Here is a 25,585-nt window from a genome sequence, read left to right as displayed (position 1 = left end):
GTCGGCTGCCGGGCAGCGCAGGTGGTGATGCAGTACTGCATCCTGGCCAACCACTACTGGTTCCTGGTGGAAGCCGTCTACCTGTACAAGCTGCTGATCGGCGCCGTCTTCTCCGAGAGGAACTACTACAGGCTCTACCTCTACCTGGGCTGGGGTAGGGGCCACCCGGGCGAGCGCCGCGGCCGGCGCGGCGGGGGGAGCCGGGCCGCTCCCCCGGCTCAGGCGGGCGCTTGGTTTTCACAGGGTTTGCTGTGTGACTTGCAGGCACGCCGGTGGTGTTCGTGGTGCCCTGGGTGGCCGCCAAGTACCTGAAGGAAAACGCCGAGTGAGCGGGGAGGGACACGGYGGCGGGCGCCGAGGCCGCCGAGGGGCAGGAGCCGGGTGGCGGGCTGCCGGGACGCCGCTCGCGCGCCCCGGCCTCACCGCGCTGCTCTCCCCGGCCAGGTGCTGGGCGCTCAACGAGAACATGGCCTACTGGTGGATCATCCGCATCCCCATCCTGCTGGCGTCCCTGGTGAGCAGGGGCTCGGGCGCTTCTCTGCTGTCCTGTAATTGCACTTTTCTTTATTTTTTTGCACTGAATTCCTAACTGTCCCTCTTGTAACCTCCGGACCGTGGGGAAAAGGAGGGCTGCAGGCCCCACGGGCCAGCGCAGGGGGAGAGAAAGGGCCGGGGTGCAGCCCCTGCTGCTTCCCGGCCTGGATTCGGGGCCGGGGGCCGGGGCTCGGCCCTGGCAGGCTCTGCAGCTGGCTGTGGGTGCCCGCGAGCCCAGGCAGTCACCTTCGCCAGCGGGTGGGCACACCTGCCTTCCCCAGTGGCCCACAGCCCCGCAAGGGAAGCCAGGCAGGGGCATGCCGGTGCCCCACGCAGTGCACTCTTGTGCTAGCACCGTCTCCCACCAGATCAACCTGCTGATCTTCATGAGGATCCTCAAGGTGATCCTGGCCAAACTCCGTGCCAACCAGAAGGGCTATGCGGACTATAAGCTGCGGTGAGTGGGAGGGGGCAGTGGGGAGAGGGGGAGGTGGCTGCTCCCTACGCAATGCCCCCCTCCACACGCCCATCTCCTCCAGGACAGCAACCTGCTCCTCAGTCCTGTAATGTCATTAAATGACCATGCTGATATTAATTAACAGGCTGTCCCTGCTTAGTCTTGTGGTGCGCTTTGCAAGGCTGCCCGAACCCTTTAGTACTCACACCCCTACGGGCCCCCTTCTACTCTTTCAGGCTGGCCAAAGCCACACTGACCCTCATCCCCCTCTTCGGGATCCATGAGGTAGTCTTCATCTTCGCCACTGACGAGCAAACCACAGGCATCCTGCGCTACGTCAAGGTGTTCTTCACCCTCTTCCTCAACTCCTTCCAGGTGAGTTATGCAGGAGGATGAGTTATGCCGCAGCATGTGTCCCATGCAGATAGGAGGGGTCCCCTCTTTCTGCCCACTGCCAGTGTCATGGTGCCCAGGCGGTGGCCTGGGGAGTCAGTGCCGAGTCAGCTCCAGGCTGTGTGCACTAACAGCATCCATCTCACCCTTGTGCAGCCCAGCAAAGGGTGTGTGGAGCAAAACCCCTGCCATGCACTGCCCCCCAGGCTGAGCTCTAACAGTAGGGGTCACCACTTTGGCAGTCGTACGGCTGGCAGCAAAACTAGCGGCACCGTCACCACCTGCTTCATGGGAACAGAGAAGCTGATGTGCACTTGACTGCTGCACCATGCCCAGGATGTTCTCCAAGCTGGTGTGGGCAGCAAAGGCAGGGTGACCCGCACCCAGGAACCACCTCATGAGACAAAATGCACTGCAGCTCCCAGGGCCACTGAATGCACCAGCCATGGAGAGGCCAGTGGTTTTGACAAGCTCACTCTGTGCTTTCTTTCTCCCCAGGGTTTCCTGGTGGCGGTGCTATATTGCTTTGCCAATAAAGAGGTATGTACCACCTTTACTAGCTTTGCCTTATAGCTAACCCACCTCTGCCTAGAATTTGTGCTCCCTCCCTTGACCTACAACAGTGTGCTAACCACATAGTACAGGCACAGCTGGAGTAGAAGGTACCCAGTCTCACAGCCTAGTYTCTCTTGGCCGTGTCATGGCAGGGTCTGGAACCAGTCACTGCATGAGTGCAAAAGTGCTGGAGGACCATTGCAGCTCTTCCTTCCCCTAACACCAGGCAGGATGACTTGCAGAGGTGGCCAGGCAAGCTGTGCTCTATGCTCAGCCCAGCTCTCTCGAGGTTGCATGTCCTCGAGACAATCCCTCGAGACCAAGCACAATCCCTTTGCTACAGCACTAGTTTAAGGTACTAGAAGCCAGTAAGCCCAAAGACTGGAAATTTCCTTGAGCCCGTTTTGTAATAGGAACTAGGCTAGGCTTGTGTCCTAGCAGCAGCAGGCTTTGCAAACTTGCTTCTTGTGTTAACTGGTTTGTGGGGAAGATGGATGCTCCTCCAGAGCTTGCAGGGCCAGCTTGGTCCCAGAACACGTCTAGTGCCCCAACCTTAGCCTTACAGGTGCCTACAGCAGCAGGTGGGAAGTGTGACAGGGCACTACAAGGGATAAGCCTCTGTGGCATCTCATCTGCTTGCTAGGTGAAGTCAGAAATGAAGAAGAAGTGGCAGCTCTGGAAGCTTGATCACCCAGTGCTCTGCTGCACTCAGTGATGGCAGCACAGTACAGCTACGGTGACCTGCCCCAGAGAGCCAGAGGACCTGACAAGCAAGTGTCATGACCACCAAGGTGGAAGCTACCCTGAAGCTTGCTCTAGGACTACACCACTGTTGTCTGCAAAGGAGCACACTGCAGAGCCTATGTCCCAGCTGTGCCGAGGACCTGGAAGCAAGGCCAAGCCTTAAAGGAAATTGTGCAGCAGTGTGCATCAGGAATGGCTAGGCTGGGAACAGTTTCCAAAGCTGTACTGCATCCAAAAGCAGTGGAGCTACTGCAGGAAAGATTCCTTCCGCTGCAGTCTAGGGCTGAGACAGACACACTCAGCTCTTACAAGACATTGCCATCTCCTCAGAAGAACTTCATCCTGCTTGGGCTTCAGTGCAAGCAGGTAAACCACATGGGGGTGGCAAGCCTGCTCATTTCTACCACTGTCTGACCTGAATTTACAGCACCACAAACTACCTCTGTTGGCATCTGCCAGCCCTGCACACAGGATCTCCCTTCCCCATCAGCACTGATGCCTTGGGCATCTGCAGTAGGCTCACAGCTGGAGACGAAACCTGGCCACTAGCAGGGGGCAAGCAGCTGGGAGACATCACAACACTGCTTGGCCCTCACATTCCCACACAGCATCTGCTGCCAGTTCTGGTTAATAAGCATCTCTTGCTGTCACTTCATTCAGAGGAGGAAAGCTAAAATGCCTTGAGCTGTGCTAAGCAATGCTGCGATGCAGAGCATCACATTCCCGCTCTTGCCCTAAGCAAAGGCCATATTGCTAATGCCTATGAACTGTCTGTCCCAGAGAGAGTCCTCCTGCGAAGCTCCTCTTCATAGGAAGGCGCTGCTTCTGTACCTTCCCACCATCCTCATAACTGGCATAGAACATGGCCTCTCTCAACATCTGTCTCCCTCCTTCTCTCACTGCTGTCTCCAGCTACATCAAACATCAGACTTCCTCCATGTTCTGAGCTCCTCCTACAGCAGAGCCACCATTTGCAATAGGCAGAACCAGCGGAGCAGACATGCGTGTAGATTACTGCAACATTTGGGTGTTTTGTATTTACTCTCACGGAACTCCTTTAAGCGAGAGCAGCGCTGCTTCCTCTTTGGCAGCAGGGGAAAACCACAAGGGAGGGTGAAGGACTCTAGAGCATCAGCCTACAGCAGAGCTGGGAGCTGAGCCTTCACCTCAACAAGTCATAGGCCCAGCATTTTAACCATCTCTTCCTTCCGGAACTGCGAAGTCCTGCAGAGGAAACTTCTTTGGCTTGAACTGTTTCACTGACAAAAAGTTGGCACTTCTAGTCCCAGCTGTGCAACAGATATTAAGATGTTCGTTTTCCTGTAGGACGCCAAAACATTAGCTGCACACCCTTGCCAGCTGCCCTGCTGAACCCCCAGAAATCCAGAACCTGTTCCCTTCCTAGCTCTTCTCAGCAAATCCACTGATCCTGAGAGGGGGACACTGCAGAGACCCCTGCTCACAAGGAGTGCACACTGCAGAGCTTAACAGGAGAGCCCTGTCTACACTGTCCTGGCACACATTGGTATCCTGGCTGCCAGGCTGCAGAGACGTGATACCCTACACAGGGCATCAAAATCAGAGAAGAGCCAGCAGCAAGCACTCCTCCCTCCCCAGAGTATGGCTCAGAGCATCTACCTGTCTCTCCCTGTGGAAGAGAAGTGCCCATGCAGTTCAAGCACTAAAGTTCACTTGCATCTGGTTCCTGCCAGAGAACAGCAGCAGGCAGAGCTACCTCATGGGACTGATTCTGGTACTCTCCCGTAAGAGCTGAGAGCACAGCAGCAGATGCCAACAATGTTCAAGCCCCCTTGCTCTTACCTTCAGTAACAGTGCGCTTCTGAGACTGCGGTCCATATCGTTTACTTTACCTTGCAGAAAGGGCCACACCTCCATGAGAAGGGAGAAAGCAGCTCCGACTCTCCATTACACAGAATTGGCTACAGGTAGTTCTCCAGCTCCAGGCAAGCAGCCCCCTGGGCTTACTGGCAGAGGGAGAGCGTCCTGTAAATGCAATGTCTTAAGGAGGGCTGCCTTGAGCATAGGAAGGAAAGGGGCCATGCCAGGCTCAGCTGCAACTCGGTTCAAGGCTGTAGAGCAAGTCATGCAGGAGTTCTTTCCTGGACAGATACAACCCCTGTGAGACCATTTTGCACATTAACTCTTTTCAGATGTAAATAAATGTTTATTTTTCAGCAAATGGAGCATGCCATTTCTGTCTGCTGAGGGTGGGGAACAGCTCTCAGGCAGTGAGGTAAAGGCAGCAGCATATGGAAGGGCACTAATACTCACTTTGCCACCTAAGCACACACACTCCCAGTTGCAGAGGGTACCCAGCACCCCCGACTCAAAATAAAACACAGTTCTATTCTCTAGGAACACAGTTTACAGAACAAGGAGGTAAATGGCAAAATAACACACTTAAATGGCAGTGATAAATAATACAGCTACCCAAATCATATGTTTTGTAGATGGCTCAGACTGACATGGCAGCACACAGTTTCTCCTGGACAGGAGTTGGATTGCTCTCTGGATGCTTCTCTGCTCTTGCTGGCTGCTGCAGGCTCCAGCAGCCTATTATCAGCATGTGTGTTTGCTACAGGATCTGATGCCAAACCTGTTAGAAGCCACACTGCCTGGGGAAGAGAAAGCTGGTCCTCTTCCTGAAATCACCATTAGTCCCCCTGATGAGCGCTGGCCTCTGTGCTTTCATATGCTCCTCTCTGAAGTGCTGCTCAGTGCAAGATGAAGCTGAGGAGAGGAGACAGGTCACAGTTCTCAGCTCCAAGGGGGAGCTGCTTCCAGCTCTTTCAAAACGGGGTATGGAGACAGAAAATCCTTGCTGCATGCTGAACCACAGCCAGGCTGCTCTAGGATATAAGGATTGTGAGAGCAAGCTCACGGTGCTGCCTACTCTGCTCCACTCCCACCAGTCCAGGCCACAAGTCAGCTTAGTTTGTGTTGAAACACAAAGTGCTTTAGTTTTGGCTAGAAAATGACAGAGATCTGGTTGTTGCTGCCCTATTTAAAACACTTTGTAATAGCTGCTGACTTGTATCCTCTTGGTCTATCTCCAGCAACAGATCAGAGCTTTAGCTGAAGGTCTGGAAGAGCTTGATCACACTAACAGCTCACAACAGTCTCAGACCAGAGCCGCATGCAAAAAAGAAAAAAAATCAGTACTTCATCTTGAGAGCAAAATCCCAGCACACAATTCAACAAGGCCTAAGCTCATTTTTCAATTGCARTACACACAATAACCTTTGCCATGTAACTATGGTCTTTTGGGYGCAAAAAGTGTCAATTCCCAAGTAGGGAGAATGGAGCAGAACTCTTAGAGGAGCTCGTGTTTTGTTACCTACACACACTCTCCCTCTGCAGCTCTGGCACTGCCTGGCCATGTGAGCTCCCGTATCACCTACCTAGCTTGTGTTGCAAGGCTGTCCCATYCATCAGGAACCAGGCAAGGACAGGTAAGCCACAGATAAGGAACTCCTAGAACCCTTCAGCATGCAAGTGGAGGAAGCTGGAAAGAGCTGTATGTATTTGAGTGTCCTGAAAGAAATCAGTCAGGTTGCTCATGATTCAACAACCCTGGCTGCCTCCAGGGAACCAGGCTCCAAAGCAGGGAACTAGAGACCAGGCACCAGAAACAGATTTTTTTTTTTTTTTTTTAATCCAAGCTAGCAAATGCTATTTTATTTAGCCAGCCAACATAGTCTGCAGGACAGCTCAACTTACAGTAGCACCAAATTCTCCCTGCTGCCTGCACAGCCACCTTTTCAGCACTTAATGCTTTTTAAAATCCTGCATTAAGGGATTGCCTCCTTAAAAGAAACACTGTTCTACGAACATCCTGTCCCCAGCGGTCCCTGTAGGGCTACTCTGGAACTCCTTTAAACCTTTACATCTGGGTTCCTGCAGCACMTTTTCTGTGGGACTCCCCTCCTTCCTTCCTATCTACACCACTGAGCTTCTAGCCCACCCACACTTGGCACTCCCATTCCCAGTTCCCCAAGCATTAAAATCCCCAACATGTCCCAACCATGCCCCCCTCCCTCCAAAAACCCCCCTCTCCCCTTCCTTCCACCCTAAGACCTAGCAAAGCTGATCCCAAGTCTGTACACTCTCTCCTTCCTGCCACCCAATTTTCTGCACAGCCTCTCCAGCTCTGCTGAGGCATTGCCAGGCCAGGGCCTTGCATGCTCTCCAGATGCTACAAGGCCCTTCCACTTATTTTTTGCCTCTACAAAAGTCTCCCCTTGTCCCACGGGCTCCTTGCCTTTACTGCAAGTCTGGACTTCCAAGGGAAGCAGCACTGCCAGTGCTGGGCTGGTGCAACCATAGACACCCCCAAGGCTGTGAAGAGGGGAATACACAAGGCCTTGGCGCTCCCCACATTTCCTCTGGCACCAGGGAATGGAGAACAAGGCCCGAAATACTGTTTCCAGTACAGTCATCATGTCCTCAATACTTTGAGGAGCTGTCAGGGTTGCTGCCTCAAGAATTAAAGCCTTCAGGAGAATCAGCTCTGCCACAGCAAAACATTTTTCAGGGTGAAGCCTCCTGCAGCCTTATCCTCCTGCCTGCTGCTCAGCTAGGCATCAGATGCATACATGCACGCACCCATGTCACTGACTCATTTGTTAAACATGGCACACAATTTTTTGATCTCAAGTCTAAGAGTCAGACGTGAGCACAAGGCAATGCCACACAGTTGAGCACACTGCTCTGCACATRAACTGCCAGTAAGGCAGGCTCTATCTGCCTCAGTGTCCCAAGACTGTCCCCAGGAAGCACCAGTCCACCTTTTCATYGGGACAGCCAAGTTGGATGTCACTGTTGTCAAACACAGATTAGCTTTCACGCTAAAAAGTCCCAGGCTGCTGATCAGGAGTTGGAATGGATTTTTGTACTTGGTCATCAGTGATCAAGCTCCAAAAAAAAAATCAGAAAGAAAACACTGTTTCTTCCCCACCTCAGCAAAGGGAAGGACGCTTTTCCAGGCTCCTCAAACCAATCACTCAGAATTAAATCATCGTCCCCCAGGATTCACCAGTACACAAGAACAGAGAATCACTGCRCAGTGCTAGAAGCCATTTTGCTTTAACACAGCTGTCACTGGTCCCCTTATGGCTGCTTGCACACCTCCAGGAGATGCGCTAGTCTCTCTGAGGAGTCAGCCTCTTCTTGCACCACCTGCTTGCACTTCAGAAACACTCACACTGCTGGTGCAAGAATGCCTTGGCAGATCTATTTCCTAACATTGAAGCCTGGAATCCAAGGACAGGCAGTGGTTGAGGACTGAAGTTTTGCACTGTAGCTAGATTTAGGACATGATTTTTACCCATCTCCCACAGGGGACAGACCTCTATCCCTCATTCTTATTCTGCCTGCCTTGGCACTCTGCTGCTTGCCAGAAGCACGGGAGAGTGAACAGTCTCTGGAGCTTTTCCTTCTCTCTCATGTCCTTCCAGGGGCACATCTGCCTTGCAACCACTCTGTGTTGGGATCTTGGCAGTGAAACTTGACTGCCAATGTGTCTGCCATTAGGCATTTAGCACAAAAAAACAAGCTCTTTAGGGCTGAAGAGCACAGTCACAACTCCTGAAGGGGGCAAGAATCTGGACTGAACCAGGGTTGGCTGGTAGGAGGGAGAGGTTTTGAAGGACAGATCTGGGATGGCAAAAGGGAAGACATGCCAGCTAGAGACTAGGGCTGCAAGAACTGTGCAGCTCAGTGAACCTGCAGCCACTACTAGGTCTACTCTACTCACTCACAAACCTGCTCTCTTTATTGCTTCGTACACATTTTTGGGATCAGCTCCTGGACAACTACCAATTCACATGTCACAGGAGGGGCTGCGGCAGGTGTCAGAGGTCTTGGGGAGGATGGGACACAGAAGAGTAACCTGATTAACCTGATTGCTGTGGACAGTCAGCTTGCTAACACCACACGGTCCTTGATGATGAAGGCTGCAGGAAGCTTAAGCTAGATAAACCCTCCCAGCTCAGTGCTTCTCCTGTTAACCTAACCTTTCGATATGAACAATGCGGTCCTGTGAACCGAGACAACAGTGAGGCCTGTAGAGCTGTTGAGTCCTTGTCCTCTGCTGTCCCTTGTTCTCTCAGGCACATTCTCCAATGGCTGAGACCTTCTTCCACATATCTGTCAGCCGCTGCAGCACTCTCAGCCGAACTGCAGTACTGCCAGCACAGCCCTCACGCTCATTCTCCCAGGCACACTTTGCTTCCGGGTGGAACAGTCACCCGACGTCAGTATTCCTGCAGCCATCAGGAAACACAGGACAGTCACCCTTTCAGTAGGGCAGGGTGACAAGGCAGCTAGGGATTTTCCAAAGGGAAAGCCAGTCAAAGGGCACATGCTTAGGCATGTTAGAGTGGAGCCTCAGCTGTGCAGGCTGTGACTGAGCACAAGCAGCAGATGGCTGTGGCCTGCTGTGAGCCCCCTCTATTCCATAGCCCTCCACAGCTGTCAATACTTCCTACTCACCGTCCTGCTTTGTTACGGCTCTAGCCAGCTCTGCCCRCCCTGTCCCAGGGTTTGAAGCCTCTGGAGGTTTTGAGTCACAGTTTGCAGAGCTTTTCCTGAGGACAAACCAAAAATAAAAATCATTAGCATGAACAGGCAAGTAAGTGGCAAAAAAAACAGGCTGCAGACTGTGGTGTTGCTGTTCTCTTGCCTCTCACACTGCCCTCATTCTTGTAGCTTCCAGTGCTCCTTGARCAACAGCCTCTTTGGCTGCCTGTTACTCGGACAAGTTCCCACCACTGGGCAAACAGGGAGCACRCATTAGAAGCCATCTCACAAGCAGCTCTGATAATTGAGCAAGAGGAGAGGATGGTAGCTGGGCCAAGTGTGTGAGAATTGGGGGGGACATACATCCCCTTCTCTTAGCCTTGTTCTGTCAACAGAGGACAAGATGAGAAAGATGCCTACTCAGTGACCAGGGAACTGCACGCTCCTATCTCAGAGGTGGGGAAGAGACTAGGGTCCTGAACTGTTGGGTAACTGGAAGCAGGGCCCACATCCCAATCTCCTATGCAGCTCAGCACAGGGATCAGCTCTCCTTCGCACATCTTGCCCTTTGCTGCAGCTTTGGCCCGTACCTGTGTAGCCACAGGGTATAACAACACATTACACTGACACTAGAGCTTGGCAGTTCAGTGCTCGTAGGCTTGTTTCAGAGCAAGGAGCAATAAATCCTTGCTCTTGGCTAACATTCATCCTCTCAGCAAGGTAGATGCAACCATCCAAGGTCCAGGTATCAGCAGCTGCTTTATGCTCAGCAGTGACGGCATTCCCAGCACCTAGAATCTCTCAGGGGAGAGCATGCCATAACACAGTCCTGCAACCACCATGCTGGAAGCCTGCAAACATGCAGGGTGTGCCTGCAAAGACTCCCACGGCTCCAGTTCTAAGTGCTTTAGTACCATTGAGATCACACTGCTGGGACAACAGGGAGAGCAGRGACTGGGCTGAGCCTGGGGAAAGTTGCTGCTGGGCTGGGCTGGCAGAGCATGCTGGGAGGCACAGGGAATGTAGGACAGAACAGCATTCACACCTTAACAGGAGAACCAGAACTTCTGCAACACAAAGGGAAGGAAAAGATGAAGACTACAGAAGAGTCTGTYCCTAGAAATTTGATCCGCAGAAACACAGCAGAATCTACTTCAGCAGAGGGAAAAAAAATGCAAGAAAATCCCAGCACCAGCATCAGAGTCTGGAGACTTCCCTGAACATGATGGAGAATGTTTAGGTCCTTCCAACCTACCACTGCCTTCAGGACCTGGCCCAGCCATGCCCCYGCTTCAGCACAACAGATACTTCATGTGACCGGGGTTCTCCCTGACCTTACCCATTTCTCCCACACACTCCTCCAGGACAGCTGACAGCTCAGGCAAACTCAGAGACTTCAAGGAAGGYGGCCATGCTTTTAGCCCTTCAAGAAAGAGAAGGAAAGTATTTATAAGTCTGCATGTTCTCAATGACACAGTGGAAACAAGGGTTCGGTGTCACCCTGACACTGTCTGCACCCAAACTGGCTTCAGAAAAGCATTCTGAATTGCATGTTGAAAGAACTGGAATCATCTGTAAGAGGAACAGAGCGGRGTTTTGTTGTTTTTTCTTTCCAGTTCCACCACTTAAGATAGTTAAGATAATGTGCTCGGATTTTTTTCTTCTCCCTTTCTTTCCTCTCTCTTTCTGGACAGGTCACTATTAAGTGAATTACAGATGGATTAAATACAGCGGACGGGAAACACCAAGATGTCCCTGTGTCTTGCTTTTAAACACAAACAGTGAGTTGTATCTCTGGTAGCTTGTCATCAGGCAGCAGAATCATTTGCTGACTCTCTGCAGYAGGAATGCAGTGGACCATCCCTACCCAGTCACACAGTCATTCACACTGCCTCAATATGTTAACAGCACAGCTCCCTAGACTGGGCCAGGGAACYAACTGGAACTTTTGATTTAAACTTCGCTCCAGAGCAGTGTGATAACACATCTGAGGAGCCCACATGCTGCACAGCAAAGTGAAGCCATAGGCCCAYGAAGCAGGACAGTCATTGAGTGTCTGTGCTACAGCACTACATTTTTGGACACAGGCTTATTTGTCAGACCCCAGCATTTACTTACGAAAACGTTTCAGAGAAACTCTGCTCTAGTGAAAGTCCAAAGGCCCTCAATGCCTCAGCTGCTTTATCTGATTAAGAACTCTTACATTAAATTTGAGGGTTTGGCAGCTCAGCCATTTCCAAATCACTTCTAATATTATCCTCTCAGGAGCATAAAGCACACGCATGTGCCTGGTCTGAGGTTTCCCGTTTACTCAACCCCTGCACCCTTTCCCATACTCTGATAAGCTCTTTCTTCCCCAGATGCAGCACTTGASTCTCATCAAGCCACCTGCTCTCACCAGTTCCAAACTGCATCTTCGTGTCCAGCACTCTGCCAATTGCCTGCTCTTGGGTTAGCCGGGAGGACAGCTCCACCTGACAGGACCTGCCAAACAAGATAAAGACCATTAGAAGCACTCTCGTGCACTTCCAAGAACAACATGCCAGTCTCTGCCCTCCTACATCCTGCAAATACCTGCTTGGGGTGCCGAGGGACCGCATCTAACGCCCTGGGTTACAAACTGCTCCTTGTTCCTTCCCAGGTAGAGGAAGACGTGCCCCAGCCAAAGCTCAGGGCGCTCTCCACTGTGCCCCATCTCCACAGCAATCTCTGCCCCTGTCCACAGAGGAGCTGCGGGGGGAGAAGAGAAGGAGGGGGCGGGTTGAGCAGGAGAAAGCCTAAGCCAGGGACTATGCTTGCTTTGCATGAGAATCAAGCCTGATCCAAGGTTTCTAATGGGCTAAGCAAAGCTAGCCCAGGATAGGCATCAGGTTAAAGGAAAAGGGCCATGGATAAAGTTGTCTGGCTAACATCAAGTCATTCATTCAAGCAGTGCAGCCTCAGAGCATCACTGCATCCTTCTACCAAGTAGCCTGGGCTTCAATCAGGAGAGAGAGAACAGTGCTCTACCCCTCACAGTTGGGAAGATTACTTTCCTATCCTTTTGCAWGGCAATCTTAATTTACCCTGGTTCAGAAGTGCACAGACTCCATCCTTCTACTGGGCCAGGAAATATAGCAGTAGAACTAGTGCCAACTTCAAGGACATGCCAGTCCTGTAACTAGATAGAAAGGGGCCCAAGACAGACAGATAACCCAACTGGGGCAGGGAAAAAAGGGCCACAAGAGCAATAAAGAATAGATTAAGGGGTATAAAAAGAGAAAACTTTAAGGCAGTGCTGGGCATGAATGGGGCAGGTTTTTCTGTCAGGTGCCACTAGAGCTGCTAGCAGAGTCCTTCACTAGCCAGGGCAGAACACTGCTAGCCCTTTGACACTATCTGGAAGTTAAAAACTCAGTCCTGCATCCACCTGAGCATCAAGATACACCCTGAAGCTAGTCTCTAAGTGTTCATATAACCATGAATAAAACACTTAGCCCCTTAGTTCKGAAGGAGCTGAGTGCCTTCTCCTTCTAGTTGAAATGGGGCACTTGGCACCTTTGGGAAAGAAAAAAAAAAGGGCCATTTTCTATCTCATGCATCAGATGAAAGACTCACATGTGTCCACATGGCTTTGGCTTGCCAACTGAGACTGTCAGGAAGAATTCAGAATGGGTTCAGATGCCCAATAAGCTTTCCTGCCTTACCTAAGGGACACCTGCAGGAGTGCCAGTATCACCCYGATCTCTGCACAGCCTATATGCCCAGTTTCCAGTAGCCACAGTGGCATTTCCTAGCAATGACTTACTTGATTTGATCCAGTAGGACCCCAGCGTTCTTGGTGATAGCTTGAGCCTCTCTGAGCTGGCACTGGACATCATTCAAGGTCTCATCCCGCTCCATCAAACAGCTCTCGGCCACTGCACGCAGCTTCTGCTCCTGGCACACTTGGCCCTTCATCACCTCCACCTCTTCACACCTCTACAGCAGGGCAGAGCAGAACAGGGACTAGGCTGGGAGTGCTATATATCACCCTTTCACATGCCTGCTCCCAAAAATCCTTGARGCTTCTGCTGTTTTAGTAGTCTAGGCAGTCAGAGGGTTCCTGCAAAAGCACACCCAACCCAATGGGAAGTTGGCCAAGGTTCGCACACTGAACACAGATTTGCCCCACATCAAGACAGTCACAATTCTCCTTCCTCTCCACTTGCAAAGATACTCYGAAGAGCCAATTGCCCAAATCAAAGGAAATCTGTTCACTAATAGTTCTTACAGTGAAGTTGTAAACAACACTGCCAAAAAAAGTAGAGGTTTTAACATCCCCCAGCTCTTTAGTTCCCAAGTAGATGGGAACTACAGGTGTAAAGGTCTTGCGAGCACAGAGCACAAGGACTACATAATCTGCACTTGTGGGGTTGCAGAATCTACTCAACACCCAACRCATCCATTTAAAGTTATGTCTGTGCTTCTACCCCAACCTATTAGAGGCACAACATAACAGTGCACTGCTGAGCACTTACTGCAATGTGATTAGTCATCCAGCAGCTCCTGGCAGACTTCTTACCTTGTGCAGCTGAATGGCCAGTTCCTGCATCTCAGCCTCCAGTCGATCCGCATAGGCCAGCTCCAGGGCATCACTTGGGGGTCGAGCGTTGCTGTGCCAACGGGCAATGGCAGACGTCATTTTCCTCTTGGGTCCAAACAAACTAGTGGGACAATGGCATACACTTCACCTTTGGACTCTAGCCAAGGGGATGCCATGAGGACCTCTGCAACCTACTGGCTCCTCCAAGGCACTGCCAAAAGCAGGAGCCTGTTGCAGCCAACAACTAAGGGATCTCAATGTTGCRTGGAAGACAGGGCCAGGGACAGAAAAGTGCTCACCAGCTAAACTTTGCTGATGAGATACAGTGCATGCTGTTTCTAAGGGAGAAATTAGGAGAATTTTAAGTAAAAATGCAAGAATTACATTACAGCCACTCACGTGATGCCTATTTCYTTCAGATCACTCTCTGTGAGGGTCAGGAAGATTCGGAGGTCAACGTCTTGCTCCTCAAACACCTGCAGATACTTCAGGCACCCAATCTGCTCAAGGAACGTTGCCAGGTCCTGCAGTCCATCCAAAACAAACTTATTTACACCCTCAAACAAGAGCACCACATTTCTTGTTCATCACAAACATCTGCTTCCTCATGTTGCTGCTATGCCTGCCCAGGCTTTTGTAGCACTGCATAACTGCACTTCTCCAGSGTCACACAATGCAACAGGACTGGCCTATGTGCTGCAGCTATTGCATCTTGTACCTACTGCGAGGAATATAGACGTGCCAACATTTCCTCTAGCCCCTACCACAGCCACACTTGGTAGTATGCTCACAGACTGAAAGAATCTGGAATAACCTTCAGAGCAACAGCAACACTTAAGCAAGTAGCTCTTTGTAGAAGYTGCTGTTCCACAAGCACCTGAGCTGGCAGACAAGTATGCCTGTATCAAAGACATTTTGGTGACAAATTCTCTTTTACCTGATAAAGCCAAGAACGAAGCTTAAAAACCCTCAGAGAAATCGCCAGAGCTAGATACAGTGGCATGGTCTGCACTACTTCAGAGGAWGCTTTCTGCCTTAGTTACCTGAGGTCCTGTATAGACAGGGGGCTCAGGAAGAATGATGYGCTGACTAGAGCTCCCAGGTTTCCCAGAGCAGTGTGTCCACTGGCTATCACTGTTGCTGTAGCGGTTCTTGATCTTAAGGCTTTTGGCTTGTTTCCGACTAGGAGGGCTATTTGCTTGATCAGAATCCTGAAAAAGAAAAATCATCCCAGGAAAGGTAAAGGAGAATCATGTAAAGATGCCAGAATCACTAAAATAGTGAAAAAAGAAAGAAAGAGCAGGCTTATTCAGTTCCCAATCACTAATTCAGGCAGCGGCCACAAACACACATATTGAAAACTAGCAAATCCTTTACCAGAAGGGAGGAGTGAAAGAGCTCCAAAGCTGCAGCTTGATATAGGGCAACTGGTCTAGAATGGGGTATGGCTTTTGTAAACCCAATCTCGGAAGCAGCTCACCGAAGCACAGAGCAACACTATGAACCAATAYTCTGAACCAATACAATACAGTGAGTTTTCTGTGAGAAGTGCCTCAGGAAACAGAGGACTTGCATTCAAGCCCTGGAACAGCATCCTTCTCTGTATATATGCCTACAATAAATCAAGAGCTGGCTTTAAGATGTGAGCTGTGACTTGAATCACTGAGTAACCTCCTACTTCTTCCACTCCGTTGGTACTTCACAAATGACAGTATGGCCCTGCTATATTTCTCTAAGCTTTKTGATATTGTTTATCATCTTGTCAAGCTAAAGAACTGGTCCAAGCTCTAGCAGAGAATGTCCCTTCTAGACTGCTAGCTAGATGGCGTTTCCAAAAGAGCTCCAAAGTTCGGGAAGAGAGTACTGACTACCCATCAAGGACCTACTCGGGAGTGACCAAGYTCTAAGGGTTGGCTTCTTCGATCTCTCAGGCTAGTAGCCAATTTGTAATGCCCATACATGGAAACAGATTCTGTCTCTGCAATACTGACTTCCTTCCTGTAGCATGCTTCTACAGTCTCCTGTAGACTAGGGTCATAGCAGTTTGTAGAAGAGTGACAGCATCAGTCAAGCTGAAGGCAGAGAAGTGAAAATGGATATCCCCACCTCATTGCTCTCCAGAGAGCCTTCACTGCTGACCCCCAGGGCTTTGGTCAGGCACTCACTGCTGCTGCTGCTGCTCCTGACGGTTGACAAGTTGTTGGTGCAGAAAACATTCTCCTCTAGAAAGGAGAGGGAAAAACAAAAACAAACCAACCAAGGATCAGCTTCCTTATGTTCAATTCTGATTTTGTCACCCAGTTAATCAGGGAAACCTGCCGGGAGGTGTAAAGAGAAGAGAATCCCAGAGCAAGGCTTCATATATAATATTAATGACAAGATCATTCTGCAGCATCACATGTCTGATCCCAGGCACTAGTTTTCTCCAAGTCTGTTTAATATCACAGAGAACAGGAAGGCTGAGAGAGATGACATAAGTGAAGTTTTTGATAGTAGGGTAAAAAGGAGATTATTACAACCAAGCCTGTACTCCCATTACTAAAAATCTAGAAAAGGCCTTTCCTTGAGCACAGGGCCAATGTAGAGCTATACTGTCCTTTACTACACTTACAGAGCCCACAGATCCTTTCCTCCCTCTGCTCTTTCCATTAGAGCACTACACTCACTGCTTGGAGGACAGAATCAGCACCATCCAGTTTCAGCCACAGATGCAACAATGTGATGCTAAAGAGCCTATGACTGCTGCTGCCTAAACAGGCTAAGCAGATGGGGAAGGGAACACACAAACCAACGGGCTGCACGTGGGCTTGTCCCTCATCCAGGCGTGCACTGCAAGTCAGGTTCTTTTCCAAGACAGTGACTTACCCCTGCTGCTGCTGCTCTCCACATCCTGCTCATTGATTGGAGAGGTAACATCCCGGTTCCGGATATCATCTGCTTCACAGCTGCCATCATCATTGAATGTAACATAGCCATGAAGAGGGACCTGGTCTGTGTGCAACAGAAGGGGAGAACAAGCAAGGAAATTAGGATGCAAGTTATCAGAGGGGCAAAAAGGAAGGGCAATTACCAGCAACCACTCAGGGACTTGAAAAGAATMCAAAGAATGGACTGTACTTTCCACTGGTAGGTTCTATTTAAACAGTACACAGAAAAATTGAGAAATGCACATGCCTACAAGCTCCCTCAGGCAAACACACACGAGATGTACTTTATCCAGATAGTGCCATTGAAGAAAAGTCAMAGGGAAACAGCCTTGGAGCAGAGATGCACCTTACTTACGCTTTCAGCATTTTTCCCCTCTTTACTCCCAGACTATCAAGGAGAAAAAACATCTGTCTAACAGAGCAAAATCAGACTGCACCCCCCCACTTCCCACTAAGCCAAGCACATCCTGTAAAAGCAATCCTTTTGCATCTTTGCTAATACACTGGTAGCAGTCCACTACGATTTCAGAAGCTGGCAGTACTATTTTGGCACAGTTCCTGTCCAAGGGGTAGCATGTATCTGTGCTAAGAGGATTAGAGAAACATTAAATATGCTTCTAAGCTCATATTTGTAGCTATTCTAGACAATGACATAATCAGCTTGAGGACTAGCTATGGTCATGAACACAAAGCAAAACTCATACCATTGCATCTAGGGGTTTATGTCTGAACTAAGACCACCTTCCTCCTCGCCTATTACACAGGTTTTACAATCTCATTTTCAAGCAGTGAGTATTTCAGGTGTCACAGGTGACAAAACTCAGAGCTCTAGGAACAGTGAGTTCACTTTCATTATCACCGATATCTTGGCCTGTTTAACTGCTTACTCCATTATCAGCTTGGGAACTGCTCTCAAGCTTTTAAACCTACCTCCAAAAAGGAAGATGAACTGTTCAAGAGTCAGGGGAATAGTGACTGAGTGAACAACAGCATTTGTTCCACTGATAAGTGAAGCAAACATCAATATCCAACCCTGACAAGGAAGCTCGGGTGTTTAGTTTTCAAAACAGAGATTGTATAGCCTTGTATGAGGGTGTTGCTACCTTTTTCCTGTACAAGCCACACAGAAACCTCCCTCCCCCTTTCAACAAAAGAAGGCACAGAAATAGCTGCAGAGCACTTAGGAGATCAAAAAGGACTCTCAATTTAGCTTTTAATTTTTCTCACCATAGTGAGACTGCTTCTTTCCTCCAATTCCAACTGCTGTTATTTTAGCCAAAGCCTGGGGCCCTTCATGAATGCTGGGACCCTTGGTCCTACGAACAGGTCGCTGTCTCTGGGGAGCAGAACATGATTCATCTGAGGAACTCAAGTCTTCATATTTTCCTGTGGTCAAAACAAAGGCTGTTGGAGGTGTGTTAATTTACCTACTTTATTTGCTACTGGTCCTGGGAAAAAAAAAAAAAAAAAAAGGACAAAAACCCCATAGATTCATTAGGTGAGAAAAGAAGCAGCAGACCAAAATTGCTGGATCCACACTTCTTCCACTCCACCCTTCAAAAAGGACAAGGAGGATCCAGGGAACTACAAGCCAGTCATCCTCATCTCACTCCCTAGAAGTGATAAAACAGCTCACTCTGGATACCCTGCCCAAGCAACTAAAGGACAAGAAGGTGATCAGCAGCAGTCAGCATGGATTCACAAAGGGGAAAAAATCACGCTTAACCAACCTGACTGATAGCCTTCCACAACAGGATGCCTGGCTGAGTAGGCAAGGGCAGAGCACTGCAGGTTGTCTACCTTGACCTCAGCAAGGCTTTTGACACCGTCTCTCGTAACATCCTCAACGGGCAGGCTAATAAAGTRTGGGCTAGATGAACAGACAGTGAGGCAGACTGAAGACCGGCTCAACGGCACAGCTCAGAGGGTTGCGATCAGTGGCACAAAGTCTGCTTGGAGGCCTGTAGCTAGAGGTCATCCCCCCCGGGGTCGATACTGGCTCCAGGCCTGCTCAACTTATTCATCAACGGCCTGGATGAAGGGATAAAGTGCACCCTCAGCAAGTTTGCTGATGCCACAAAACTGGGAGGAGCGGCTGATGCTCCAGAGGGCTGTGCTGCCATTCCGAAGGGACCTCGACAGGCTGCAGAGATGGGCGGAGAGCAACCTCATGAAGTCCAATACAGGCAAGCGCAGAATCCTGCATCCAGGGAGGAGTAACCCTACGCCCCAGCACAGGCCGGGGGGGGGGGCTGTCTGCAGAGGAGGACCTGGGCGTCCTGGTGGACAACCAGTTGGACACRAGCCAGCAGCACGCCCCTGCGGCCACAAAGGCCGGTGGGATCCAGGGTTGCACTGGGCAGAGCACTGCCAGCAGGTCAAGGCAGGTGATCCTTCCCCTCTGGGCTGAGGTCACACCTGGAGTACTACGTCCCGTTCGGGGCTCCCCAGGACAAGAGAGACACGGAGCTGCTGCAGCGAGTCCAGYAAAGGGCTACAAAGATGATTAATGGACTAGAGCAGCTCTCATATGAGGAAAGGCTGAGAGAGTTGGGACTGTTCAGTCTGGAACAGAGAAGACTAGAGGAAATTTTATCAATGTATATGAATATCTGAAGGCAAGGTATAAAGAGGATGTGGCCAGAGTCTTTTCAGTGGTGCCCAGAAACAGGACAAGAGGCAATGGGCACATCCCGAAACACAGGAAGTTCTGTCAGAACATGAGAAATAACTTCTTTACTGTGAGGGTGACTGAGCACTGGAACAGGTTGCTCAGAAAGGCTGTGAACTCTCCATCCTTGGAGATATTCAAAAGCCATCTGGACACAATCCTGGGCAACACGCACTAGGTGACCATGCTTGAGTAGACGGGTTGGGCTAGATGATCTCCAGAGGTCCCTTTCAACCTTAACCATTCTGTGATTCATCCTCAGAAGAATTGCAATTCCCAGGGCATATCAGCTAACATTACCCCTACACAAATAATCACATGCTTTCAAAACACAAGCTTCAGGCTCTGTCTAAAAATGAACGAGCCAAAACATTGCTGTTACCTGGACCCCTGCAGAAGACCTTGGGCACTGGGGCTGTATGCAAGTCTATCAATCCCACAATCTTCGTATGTCCATACTTCATGGCCAGGGTCCGTGCTGTAGCTCCAGTGTTATCTCTCACATCTACTTTTACTCCCTACAGGAAAAAAACATGTTTATCAATGCATCACTCATTATTTCCTTAGCAAAGGAAACTATACATGAAATTCAAGGAGCCAAAAGAATTGTTCTATTTCTTCTAAGCTCATCAGAAATACTGGCTCACCTTTGACATACAGCTCAAGCTCCACTAACTAATCCCTTGTTGCCTTCCTAACTATCTAGTCTCTCCAGTCCCAGAATGCCAATAAGCCCAGATATTCTGTTCTTGGGCACTGCCACTGGGAACTAGTCTGTTTTATCCAAAATATGTTTCAGCATTGTTGCTTCCTTCTGGAAGCAAGCTGAGCCAGTTAAATGGGATATTAAAAATGTACTTTGTAACATCAAAAGACAAGAATGTCCACAAGCCTTAGGACAGAGGCACAAGATGCCCACTAGCCAGAGCGCACACAAACCTGTAGACACAACACCAGGGTAATTGCATTAGTTATTTACCAGTTTAGCCATTATTTAGTCAAATCTGGACAGTTAGATTTCACTCCTATTCATGTAAAACCAGTGTACAATTAGAGCACTGGCATTCTGAAAACATACTTCCAGGACAATTCTGGAAGCCTTGACCTTCAATCAGAGGTGACTCATCAAGAAACAAACATAACACTAAGTAGTCTGGTGTCAAACGCCCACTTCTTCCACAATGAGGCATGGAACCATGGATTTGCAACTTCACGAAAACAGTCAAACACTTACATGATTGAGAAGGTACTGAACAATTATCTCATGGCCAGAAGCAGCTGCTTCCATCAGAGGAGTATATCCATACACAGGCTCCCTAGAGAGAGACAGAGGAAAAACATCCACATAGGCTGAAATCAAAGATGATTCACACTTGAGATATTAGAGACATCTTTTGAGATTAAATACTCCTTACTTGCAGTTGGCATTTGCCCCATTGTCCAGCAAGAACTTCACCATCTGCTGATGTCCAGCGCTGGTACAGTGAAATAAGGCTGTCCAACCATGAATATCCTTCATCTCCAGCTCTGCGCCTTGCTTCAAGAGAACAGAGAACGTTCTTTACTGCATCCCCTCTGCTGGGTCTGTTAGCCACTGTCCCTCTGTGCTGCGATACCAAGGAAGTTCAAATCCCTGTCAGGAAGCTGAACTCACAACAGAGCAAAAACTGCAGCTTGGTCACAACTGATGGAAAATTCTGCTCTTTGTAGATGTAAACCATGTAGTGATGGCTTTATCTATTTATTACTGGATACACACCTGGAGAAGGAAATAAGCAACACTTTCATTTCCACAGCTGGAGGCCAGCATGAGCGGTGTCTGCCCTTCTGGTGTTGGGATGTTGACATTCACTCCTGCTTCCAGCAGCAGATGCACAATGGTGTCATGACCAATGTAGGAGGCATACATCAGTGGGGTCCAGCCACCACAGTTCCTCTTATTTAAATCCAGATCTCCACTAAACAACAGAGAAAAGAATTCTGCTGAACCACTGGCTTGAAGCTGTAGATCATAGTAGGTTCCTGTAGCTTCTTCCTACCATCACTGCACTGAAAGAAGGYTGAAAAAAAATCTAGCACCAAAGCCTTGTCCACATGGGAATTCTTACCAGCTGCAGAACAACTTCCACCCAATAAATGAGGCAATAGTTTTCACCAGAAGATCTAACCCTTTCAACCTTGTGTCTAAAAACACTGCAGAAGTTTGTGATGTACCCTTGTCCCAGTTTTAGGCAGACCTGTACGACAGCCAGCAAAAAATCATAACTGAAATTAAGTAACAACAGACCGGTACCCTCTCTAACCCTCCTTACCGTTGAATACACTCCTGTACCACCTCATATTGGCCAACGGAGGAGGCTGTATGCAAGTCCAAGGGAACGTCCAGTTCTTCCCGACAGATCATCTGACTGACTCCATGCCACATAGAAAGGCTGCGGCTCAGCAGCTCCGACTCACTGGCTTCGTCACTCAGCTCTGACATCCTGTCCTGAGCAACCAAAGCAAAGTGGAACTCTTAGCTGTTCTCTATACAACACGGCATCGCCCTTTAGCTCTACAGCTCCAAGAGGCCACGAGCTTGGAAGTGAGGTCAGCTCAGAGGTACGACAAGTCAAATTCCTACCTCCGCCTTGATCCCCTCCTTAGCCAGCTGTAGCCTGGAGCAGTAAGACTTGCTGAGGAGGTTTGCTGCTGGTAGTTTGCTGCAGTGGACTCTGGGATTTGTATACACTAGAAAAATAAAAGTCAACAATACTAAGAAATCATCTTTTAAATCTGGTTTTAAGATTTTGGAAATGTTGTCTGTCTTTCTTCCCCCTTCTAATCAAAATTTGCTGAAGGCAACTTTTGAAAACCCTTGTCAAGAAAAGACATAAAACTTACTTAAGGGCTGACAGTATGCTTAGTATTTTACTAAAGGACATGATTTCTGGTCCATATGGTTTATAATTCAGAGAATTAAGAATTTATGCATCAGGAGAACACCAGGAACATTTGTCTTTTGCTGCAGAATAGCCCTGCTTAAATTACAATGAAGTCATTAATAACAACTATCAACTGCTTTCAAAAGTAGTTCATATCACCTGAATAGAGCAGACACTTCATTATGTCATCAGGCTGTCAGTAGGTTGTTTTTACTGTTTTATTGTTTCAGTACTTCACAAGCAGCCTAGCAGTCCTGTCACTGTGAATCTTGGAAATGGCTGAAACACACTTTGATCAGCAATGCACCTGCCCATTCATTATCTGAGCGYGTCCACCGCACACAGTAACTTAATTACAAACCTAGCACAGTTTCAYAACTGCCTGAAAGGTTTATTTTCCATCCATAGCCTTGGGGAGCAATTGCGTATTAATCACGTTAACCACTCACAGGAGAACGTTCCTGTTTGGCACTTCATAAAAGCTGTGTGACACAGCTGCATCTATCATTTGATGTCTTCAGCTGTRGTTTCAGGCTACATCCAAGTCAATCCAACAGGGAATGCTTTCCCTTCCCTCTAGTCTCACCACCTCTCATGCACTAGCTCTGGATTTTGCCTGATCCTATCAYGTGTTACATTGGGCAGCTAAGCCAGCAAAGCCTATTCTTTTTTCTGGTAATTTCTTGACAGTTTATCCCCTCAGACTGATTCATGGAGGGGTCACGCAAATGCCAAATTTGGCATCAGCGAAGAATAAAGAAGAGCAGGAGGATGTTTTTTTCAGCAGTAGTGGCTCTTTAGATTGCCTCAGCTGTAACATTTCAAGACCATCCTTAGATTTTCTAAAGAATGCTGAGCCCTTTTCTTGCAACCACCAGCCCCTTTTCTTACAAAAAGAAAAATGCCTTTAACTCCCACTCCCTTCACTCCCCAACTGGATCTTTTCTCACAAAAATTTGCCTTTTTTCCTCCTTCTTCTGAAGTTTAAGATTATAAAAGCACCATCCATTCTACCTAATAAAGATGTGCTAATAATAAGTGATTCATTTTTTTAAATAATATCTGTAAAGGCATATATTTTACCTAATAATAGCTATTTCTATTATACTTGCAACCCAAAGGCAAGAATACACAAGGCTGAACACAAATAAGAGAGCCTACATCCTGAACACCTCACAACCAAAATACAAAGAGATATAAATGGGTATAGCTGGATGACAGGGAGAAGTAGGAGTGTTTCTTATTGCAACAGATTAAAGSTACCATTGGAAGGCGGAAAAGTCATGTTCACAGTTAAAGTAGGTAAAACCCATGACAACTTGGGGAAGTACATTCAGATAAAAAGGAAGCTCCTCATCTTCTCTCCAGACCTCCCTGTTAACTGGCTACATTAACTATAAAAATTACAGATGTTTGGTCTTTACCAGGATGTTGGCAATATTGACACAAAAGGTTGTGTGTGAGAACATTCAACAGAACAGAACGTCCAAGACTCAAGTCTCCTTCCTGCTGTTCCCACCATGCTCTAACTGCCTACATCACTGCTCCTCTTACTGTGAGATTTCACCCAGGCAGACTAAGCTGSAGCATGATGTCAGCTGCACAGGCATCTGTGAAAACACAGAGGCAGAATCTAGAGAACTATAAAAACCTTCACATCCCTAAGAACTATATCATACTATGCGTATCAGGGTTGTCTARGCTAAAGAAGGGAAGACAGAAGTGGGCACGTGATAACAGCCTTCAAATTCRTAAGAATGATGCTGCAGACTAGGAAAGCAGAGAAATAATCTGTTCCTAGTGGCCATAGTGAATATGACAAGATGTAATAGGCTTGAATTATAGCAAGGAAGATTTTCGTTAAATACCACAGAAATCATTCTAAAAGTAAAAACAACAGTACTAGAATAATCACCACTGGAGAATTGAGAACAGGCTAGACAGACACCCCAGGCTGCTCTTGCTTTGCAGCTGAGTAATCAACTTGACATTCCTTTGCAAACTTACCCCTGTRAGTCTGTTTATTATCAATCATACTTAATATATCAACACCTAACTATTTACCATGGTCAGAGCTCTACTGTGCAGACTCAGTGCAGACAGTGAAAAACAGTGTTTTAAATTCAGAGAGAGTTTGGCTGTCAAAGCAAATAACGTAACTAGAAGGTAGCGAAAGTGAAATACAACAACTTATTATGAAAAATCACAACAAACAACACCTTAGTATCCCTTTTTGGAGGATAAGGCTAGGAAAGAATAAGTGTCAGTATATAGAAAAAGAGGTAGAAAAGCAATACYAAAGGAAGCAGGAGGCAATTTGGGAAGAAACTGGGGCAAACAGCCCCCGTCACAGAACAAAGTCCAGCACTGCATGTTAACCACTTGCCCATCAGTTACTGTCAAGCTGCACTAACACTGCTAAAATCACTTGGAAACTCTTCCCCAAGCATAGGTAATGAGGAGATAGCCACACAGGCCCTTCTGTGGCAAAAAACACCTCTCCAGGATAGTTCTATTACAGATGCTGGTGGAGTTTCCAGCTGAGCCACCAAGCTGATCACGTGCTTCATTTCTGCTTCTACCTTTGCCATCTCCACTAAACTCAGCAGCAATATATCAGAAATAAGAAGCCTTGTAAAGGTTCAAACAGCTCAGCTGTAACCAGCTTAGCCACCACAAGCAGCACTCCCAGAGCTGTGACATCTCATAACTAGACCATTGCTTCTGATTGGAGGTAGGCACTCCCACCACATTTGTGGGAACTGCATTGGATTTCGTGGGATTCATGATTGTAATTTAGTGAGTATGCGAGGAGTATTCCCACAGCCTGAGCGCTGGCTGAGGACCCAGCACACCTATGCTCAATCCTACACGTGCCTGCGAACAAGTCCCTGGGCTGCTCTACTCCTCACCTCCAGTGCAGGCATGAGGTTCACAGAGGCATTAAAACAAACGCTGAACTCAAAAAATGGCAGACATCGTCTAACCGAGCCTGGTAAGAGGAMCTAAAACACCTCAAGAGCCGCGCTAGGAAGCACGTTGCCCGGGACGGCGGCTCCCCACCGCACGGCGCAGGGCCGAGCCGCCCCCGGGGCGCCCTGCCCTCGGGACGGCAGCTCAGCGCGGCCGAAGAGGGACAAGCTCGGGTGCAGCCTTCAGACCGGCACCGCCAGGAGCCTCCGCCCGCACGGCCAAGCGGCTCCCGAGCGCCTCAGCCCGCGCCCGCCCCCGCCGCGCCCCGGCTCCGCCGCGGCCTTCCCGGAGCGCTGCGGCGGG

The 25,585-nt window shown here is 48.8% G+C and overlaps 2 protein-coding genes across 6 annotated transcripts in view; one reads left to right on the top strand and one right to left on the bottom strand.

Annotated features, from left to right (window-relative positions):
• LOC146590943 (glucagon receptor-like) overlaps positions 1 to 4,849 on the top strand; it is a 7,184-nt gene extending 2,335 nt beyond the window's left edge. Inside the window, exons 7-13 of the mRNA XM_085313733.1 lie at positions 14 to 154; positions 265 to 325; positions 445 to 514; positions 903 to 991; positions 1,228 to 1,366; positions 1,883 to 1,924; positions 2,583 to 4,849. Coding sequence (XP_085169859.1) covers positions 14 to 154; positions 265 to 325; positions 445 to 514; positions 903 to 991; positions 1,228 to 1,366; positions 1,883 to 1,924; positions 2,583 to 2,654 — 614 coding nt within the window. The 3' untranslated portion in view covers positions 2,655 to 4,849. The remainder of the gene's footprint in view (positions 1 to 13; positions 155 to 264; positions 326 to 444; positions 515 to 902; positions 992 to 1,227; positions 1,367 to 1,882; positions 1,925 to 2,582) is intronic.
• Positions 4,850 to 6,764: 1,915 nt separating this feature from the next.
• The window catches only part of ANKS3 (ankyrin repeat and sterile alpha motif domain containing 3), a 19,062-nt gene continuing 241 nt past the window's right edge, over positions 6,765 to 25,585 (bottom strand). The window contains exons 1-18 of one of the 5 annotated variants that reach the window (XM_085313748.1): positions 25,222 to 25,291; positions 22,009 to 22,115; positions 21,698 to 21,873; positions 21,145 to 21,343; positions 20,801 to 20,922; positions 20,620 to 20,701; positions 19,768 to 19,903; positions 17,942 to 18,118; positions 16,653 to 16,778; positions 15,894 to 16,009; positions 14,831 to 14,998; positions 14,187 to 14,311; positions 13,767 to 13,908; positions 13,011 to 13,183; positions 11,622 to 11,707; positions 10,563 to 10,646; positions 9,197 to 9,291; positions 6,765 to 8,967 (exon numbers count right to left, since the gene is read on the bottom strand). In XM_085313748.1, the coding sequence (XP_085169874.1) occupies positions 9,209 to 9,291; positions 10,563 to 10,646; positions 11,622 to 11,707; positions 13,011 to 13,183; positions 13,767 to 13,908; positions 14,187 to 14,311; positions 14,831 to 14,998; positions 15,894 to 16,009; positions 16,653 to 16,778; positions 17,942 to 18,118; positions 19,768 to 19,903; positions 20,620 to 20,701; positions 20,801 to 20,922; positions 21,145 to 21,343; positions 21,698 to 21,867 (1,989 nt within the window). In that variant the 5' untranslated portion in view covers positions 21,868 to 21,873; positions 22,009 to 22,115; positions 25,222 to 25,291 and the 3' untranslated portion in view covers positions 6,765 to 8,967; positions 9,197 to 9,208. The other 4 variants (XM_085313747.1, XM_085313749.1, XM_085313751.1 and 1 more) reach the window with 4 other exon arrangements.

The sequence above is a fragment of the Rhea americana genome, unplaced genomic scaffold, assembly GCF_003343005.1.
Source record: "Rhea americana isolate MKP2758 unplaced genomic scaffold, rheAme1 scaffold_394, whole genome shotgun sequence".
Lineage (NCBI taxonomy): Eukaryota > Metazoa > Chordata > Aves > Rheiformes > Rheidae > Rhea > Rhea americana.
Note: the sequence above shows the minus strand (reverse complement) of the source record. Positions and strands in the feature narration are given on the sequence as shown.